Here is a 6,480-nt window from a genome sequence, read left to right on the forward strand (position 1 = left end):
TGGTAAATGAATATGGATAACTTGAAGAAAAGAATGAAGATTATTTTTTTTTTAATATAATATTTGAAACAATTTGGAGGAAATTTAAAGGCTGTTACAGATTAAAAATTGTGGAAATTAGTTAAAATTTTGGGTTAAGAAGAAAGGGTGTTTATGGGTTTTAATTTTATTTGGGTGGGTTACTGGACGTGTGAAATATCGAGACTTGCAACAATTGTTTTATTTTAATGAAATTTCAATTTACATAATCAGTCATTATATGTTTGTTATAGTGCTAACTCCATTTTTTTTGAGGAAAATGTACGTTTCTTTATATTCATTTAAACTGAAATATAAATTTATGTAAAAGGTCTTTATAGTTTTAATGACGTATCAGTATTTATTTTCTTACATTTAAAACCATTGCATTTTAATGAAAATTACGTAAATGAGATATAAAGTTTTGATTACTTGCTAGTTCTATGTATTTTTTTTATTTATATAAAAAAGAGACAAAAGTTTGTCTTGTATTTTAAAGATTTAAATTGTTTTAACTTTTAACTATTAAAAGCGAAATCAATTAGTTGGAAAGAGAGAGGCACAGTACAATTGCGAACGTTAATGTAAAATTATTTTGGCTGGCCGAATGAGACATGTGGATACTTGAATCGAAATGGACGTGTAGGATGTTCTCTACGACAATTGCCTTAGAAAATCTGTTCGTGTAATGTAGGGTGCAGATTAGCAATAAAGCTTCAGTTGGGACTTATCAGTTGCAAGGTGTGTTTTTTGCATGTTCAGTGGTTGCTTGCATATAAATATTTGTCATATGTTTATTATGTGGTTTTTATTTATTTATTCATATTATATTTTATGATAACTATGGTTGTGTGAAAATGTTATTTTGAGTTGTTTATCTATTGTGCTTTTTTTTTGGGTGACATGTTTAGTGGGAACGAGTAGGGTGTTTAATCGTCGTGAACATGACGAATGTGTGTGATTTGCGGGGATGAGAATTGAGATTTATACTCTTTTCCTTGGATATTTAAAATACTTGAGTATAATGGATGATGAAGTGTCTCAAGAAGAAGGGAAATAAACATTTGGTTTTTTCTCTAGATAATTAATCGTTCCCCTAAATTATGTGCAACACGAACTCACTAGGTCATAGGCTTACCCTTTTAGAAACTTTAAATGTGCGCAACCCAAGAAACTATTTAGCTAGTGGCAGAGGAATGGACAAGTAGAATGTTTAATCAAGAAAGCAACAAAGGAATTCCACAAATACGTAACACCCAAAAAGTCTTCGGTTGAAGACTTTATATTATTTTATTTTGTTTTCGTTGTAGTTTAGTCTATAAGTAAGTTTATAATTGATCTTGGGTGATGTTGGAACAATTATTTGTCATTTAATCCATATTAGAAAATTAAGGTTTTACATTTTAATAAATGAATATTTCTATTCTTCTATTGACACGTGTCACAATATTAAAAATCATTATTAATGTTATATGTCACCTATCATATCATATGCCAACCTAATAATTTTTCATTTTAAATTTGAAATTTTCCACTTTAATTATATTAAATTAATAATTAATGATTTATTTTTTATTTCAAATTTTAAATTTCACACTTTAATAATAAAATTAAGATAAAAAAATAACATAAAATAAATATATATTATAAAATGATATAATTTCATGTATTTATTTAAATGAATAATTATAATTTTATATAATTAAAAAATATATTTTAATTAATAATTATTTAAAATAATTAAATAATAATATTAAATTTTTATTATAAAAAAAAAGCTTCACGATAATATAGTAATTGTATTTAATACTATTATATATCCTTCAAAGAATTTGCCTCATAGGCCTAACGAGAATTTTTATCGTCTTATCTTGAAACCGAATTTCTACCCCCACCCAGCTTTAAACAGTAAACACATTCTTCATCTTATAATTTTAAAAGATATATATAATATAATTCTGCTTTCATACTTTGATCCAAATATTTATTCTCTGCAAGACTTCTGTCATTTGCCAACAAAGACCAGCGAGCCTTCTTTCACTACTGTAACCACCACTCTCCGCCGGCAACAACCTCCAAATTTCATCGTTAAACAAAAGCGATGGAAGATCCTGGTATCAAATTGTTCGGAAAGAAGATTGTGCTGCCTGAATTCAATAACAGTATTAATCTTCCAGTCATCTTCACCGGTGGTGGTGATAATAAAGACGGCAGTTCCGATCACAAATGTTTCCAAGGTGAGAGAGTAACCAGAGAAGCTCCGGAGAAGGTATGCAGTTCCTCCATATACGACAAGTGTGTTTGCATTTCATAATTTGTAAATCTAAAAGCAACCCAATTTCTCTAATGATCATAGAATTAATGGGTCGGTTTTAGTGTTTCGTGTTTGACTCAGAAAAGTCAACTGCACGTATTGAATGGAAATGCTCATCTGTTCATGTTTCCACTTTCCAGGATCAACATAAAGTAAGATCATCTCCTAACGCAATGGCGGAATCCTCCAACCCTAAAACGCCGTCCATTGATGAAGAAGCTAGAACAGCAAAATCCGATGCAACAAATTCGCAAACTAAAACCTTGAAAAAGCCCGACAAAATTCTTCCGTGCCCTCGTTGTACAAGCATGGATACAAAGTTTTGTTACTATAACAACTACAATGTTAATCAGCCGCGACACTTCTGCAAGAGCTGCCAAAGGTACTGGACTGCCGGAGGCACCATGAGAAGCATGCCGGTCGGAGCAGGTCGCCGGAAAAACAAGAATTCGACCTCTCATTGCCGTTATTTCACCATCTCCCAAGAAGCTTTCCAAGCAGCAGCACCACCACCTCAAGCCGAAGTTGCCGCTACTTCCGATAGAACTGTCATAGCTTCTGATTCAGTAACCGAAAATGGATTCAATTCCAAAGTTTCATGTACTCCTAATCCTATGGTTTCTTGGCCCTACAGTCCCTGGAATCCGACGATCCCAATTCCAGCCATTTGCCCTCCAATTCCAATCCACCCTTCAACTTACTGGAACTCTATTCCGTTCTTGCCACCATTAACACCTGCAAGAACCCTAACCTCACACCCCTGTGAGCCAATCTTGGGAAAACATTCGAGAGACGACGTGTTGATTATTCATAACGATTCAGAAGATGACTTGAAGAAACCAAAGAACTTAGTTCTGATTCCGAAGACTCTTAGAATCGATGATCCAGATGAAGCTGCAAAGAGTTCCATATGGGCTACGCTTGGAATTAAAAATGAAAATTTTAAAGCTTTTCAAGAAAAGGGCGAAGAAAAGAAGAAGCATTTAGTTAATAGGACGTCGTCTTCCTTTTTACAGGCTAATCCTGCTGCTTTCTCTAGGTCGCTCTGTTTTCAAGAAACTGTGTAAACTGTAAAAAAAAATACTAAAATGTAATTCTGTTTACTCTTTCGCAAGAAAGCCAAAAAGGGTGCTTTTTTTTGTAAAAACATTTTATAGTTTAGACTTTAGATGTTCCAATTTTAGATTTTCTTGATTTACTGCTATTTTTAGCATGCATTTTCTTGACATGTGTCTTCTTGTCCAATTTTTTATCATTCCATTTTTTTTTTTTTTTTCAAAATGACATTCGGACGTACCATTATGTCCCAAAATCTACATATTTTTTATCATAACATGACTGAAACCTTCAAAATGACATTTATACATCAATTTTTGATACCGTTATGAAAAATATCATTTTGTATTCGGAATATTACTTTCTAAGACATCTCCAAGATACACAAGAGCTAGCAAACATGAATTACAAAATCAGACAAAATTACATAAATGGTCCTTGCTTTTGACAAAATCGACAAACTCTAGTTTTTATGATGATTTTTTATATAGATGATCCATATGGTTTTAAATTCTTGCAAAAAAAAACCTTTTTGTCAAATGGTGTTAAACTTACAGTTAAGTAATGTGAAATGACCAATTACCCTTCCTGACATAATGACCATTTCTGAAATTCATACATAATCCTAATGTTCTTCTTTCTTCATTTCTCTCTAAACTGCACATTTCTTACTTCCCTACAAAGCCTAGGGTCAACCCAAAACCAGTAAGCACTAAGTTCTTTCTCTCTGTTCACCAACTACCACTGTGGATCTCTGTCCTTTACAGTCGTTGAACAATCGGAGACTGCCTCACAGTCTTGCCAATAACGATCACATAACTCTCCCCTTCATATTTTCTTCCTCTTTTTTTTCTCTGACAAACACCACATCGTCATCACTACCACAACCAATACATATCCCTTTTCGGTTCAAAAACGTCATCGCTCGCTAACCCTACTAACTGTCGTTGTTGAAACTCCCTTCACAGCCCATCTTTGCCAGCAAGCAAATAGAAACACCACTATCACATGTAGTAGGCGACTGTTTTAGACGTCGTGTGTTTCGATTGTTGGAAGTTACAGACAAGCAAGGGAGGTTGTGGTTGATAGTTATAAAACACACACACACGAGGGAGAGAGAGAGAGAGAGAGAGAGAGAGAGAGAGAGAGAGAGAGAGAGAGAGAGAGAGAGAGAGAGAGAGAGAGAGAGAGAGAGAGAGAGAGTATGTTGTTGTAGAGGAAGGAAGCAATGTCAGAGTTGAAGCCACCACCACCATCTCTTTTCCTTCTCAGTACATCAATGGAAAAATGGTAAAGGATTGAAGGTTGATTAAAGAGTTACAAATAGGTTGGTGGTAGTGGCACACGTCTGTTGTGGTGCTGGCAGGAGGGAGTAGTGGTGGTTGCTATAAGTGTATATTTTAGAAACGGTCCCTGTGTCACCTATGTTCTTCCTTTTTCAAATGCAACATCTTAAAAATGGTCCTTATGGAAGGAAGGGCAAATATGTCATTTCATTTGGGACTTAACCGAAAAAATTAACACTATTTGCCAGAAGGACAATTTTCGCAAGATTTTGAAACCAAAGAGACCATCTATGCAAAAAAAAATCATCATATGGACTAGAGTTAGTCGATTTGGTCAACCATAAGGACCACTTATGTAACTTTATCATAAAATTATAACAGTTATTCCCGTTAGTGAAATCCTCATATTGTAGGTCACACTTATCTATCATTGATTCATTTCCATATGTGCAGATGGTGGGCATACCAAAATCAAAAGAATGGAAAAACATGAAGATATTTTAAGATCTAAGCAAATTGAAGCCACATTTTTTGTACAAAATGAGTTGTTATGTGGACCTCTAAGATGTGTATGTCTCTTTCTATTGTCTTTAGCTTTCTTGTTTGTCCTTTTTTGATTCACAAGAATTTAAATCCCTGAGCAAGTAAACTTCACCTCATGTTCTATATTTCTTCACGTTAGGCCACTCATAAGTGGAAAATATCACTTGAAACTAAATTCGGTTTTCTAAAAATACCCAAATGATTTTAGGATCATAGTGGGTATGCCTAAATGGAAAGTAAGTCCATGGTTGTTTCTAGTAAGGGTTCCAATCAAGTAATAAATGAATAAGAAGCCAAAAGGTCGCATAAATGAATAACAAGCCAAAAGGTCACATCTTTGATGAACACTCAAATTCTGTACAAAATTGCAGTAACCTAACAATTCCCATAAAAATCTTGATTGTTTGGTCTCCTTTTTTGTCGTTACTTGTCATAAAAGTTTATAAATATGATCGAAACTCGTTTTGACTCATTATTAACATGTTTATTTTGTAACCGATAGACGTTGCAAGTTCGACCCATTAATGTGAATGAAGTGATTTGGATTATGTTTTATCTGAAACGAGTAAAATAAATAAATAAATAAAAATTACACTTTGAAAGTCACCTAAAGTGTTTTTTTAATTTAATGCATGCAACCTTTTAAATTAGTTTATCTAAAAATTTCACTATTATAACAATATAGGCTTTATAATCATATTGGCACACTAGTTATTTATGAAAAGTCGGACAAAAAAATTATGGGTCAATCAAACCCCCAACCACACCCTTATTAACTTATCATTCAACCTATTTATTGGGGCATACACCGGCATACACTTATGTAGGGATGATAATTTGGTCCGGAAATTCGAACCGAAACGAACTGAATTAGGCCCAAATAAGCAATTCGATCGGGTTTCAGGTATCTATATTATACTTATTCGGTTCTCAAGTTGTTCGGTCTGAGTTACCCAAATAAGAGCTTATTCGGTTCTAAATAGCCGACCCGAATAAGCATTCCTCGCCCGCTTTCTCTGATCGACAAAAATCAAAATCACAATTCACATTTCAGTTATCGTCGTTCGTAACAGAAGAAAAAACCCTATGCGTTTCAAAATGACCAATCTTCTTATCTATTTTCAAACTCGAAATCACTTTTATCGATCATTCATTTTGTTTCAGATTTTCAAAAATTGACCCTTCATATTGTTTTTAAGGATTCACAAATTCCTACTTTGTCTATTCATGGAAAATTGGGCTCCAACTCATAAAACTCAAGTA

At 33.5% G+C, this 6,480-nt stretch overlaps 1 protein-coding gene across 1 annotated transcript; it reads left to right on the plus strand.

The window, feature by feature from the left end:
- The first annotated feature begins 1,886 nt into the window (after nt 1-1,886).
- Nucleotides 1,887-3,479, plus strand: LOC144998756 (cyclic dof factor 1-like). The gene is made up of 2 exons (XM_078958485.1): nt 1,887-2,287; nt 2,473-3,479. The coding sequence occupies exons 1-2, from the start codon at nt 2,120-2,122 to the stop codon at nt 3,397-3,399; spliced, it is 1,095 nt and encodes a 364-aa protein (XP_078814611.1). The 5' UTR covers nt 1,887-2,119; the 3' UTR covers nt 3,400-3,479.
- Nucleotides 3,480-6,480: the final 3,001 nt, after the last annotated feature.

This window comes from Lactuca saligna, chromosome 5 (genome assembly GCF_052625555.1).
Source record: "Lactuca saligna cultivar CGN05327 chromosome 5, ASM5262555v1, whole genome shotgun sequence".
Lineage (NCBI taxonomy): Eukaryota > Viridiplantae > Streptophyta > Magnoliopsida > Asterales > Asteraceae > Lactuca > Lactuca saligna.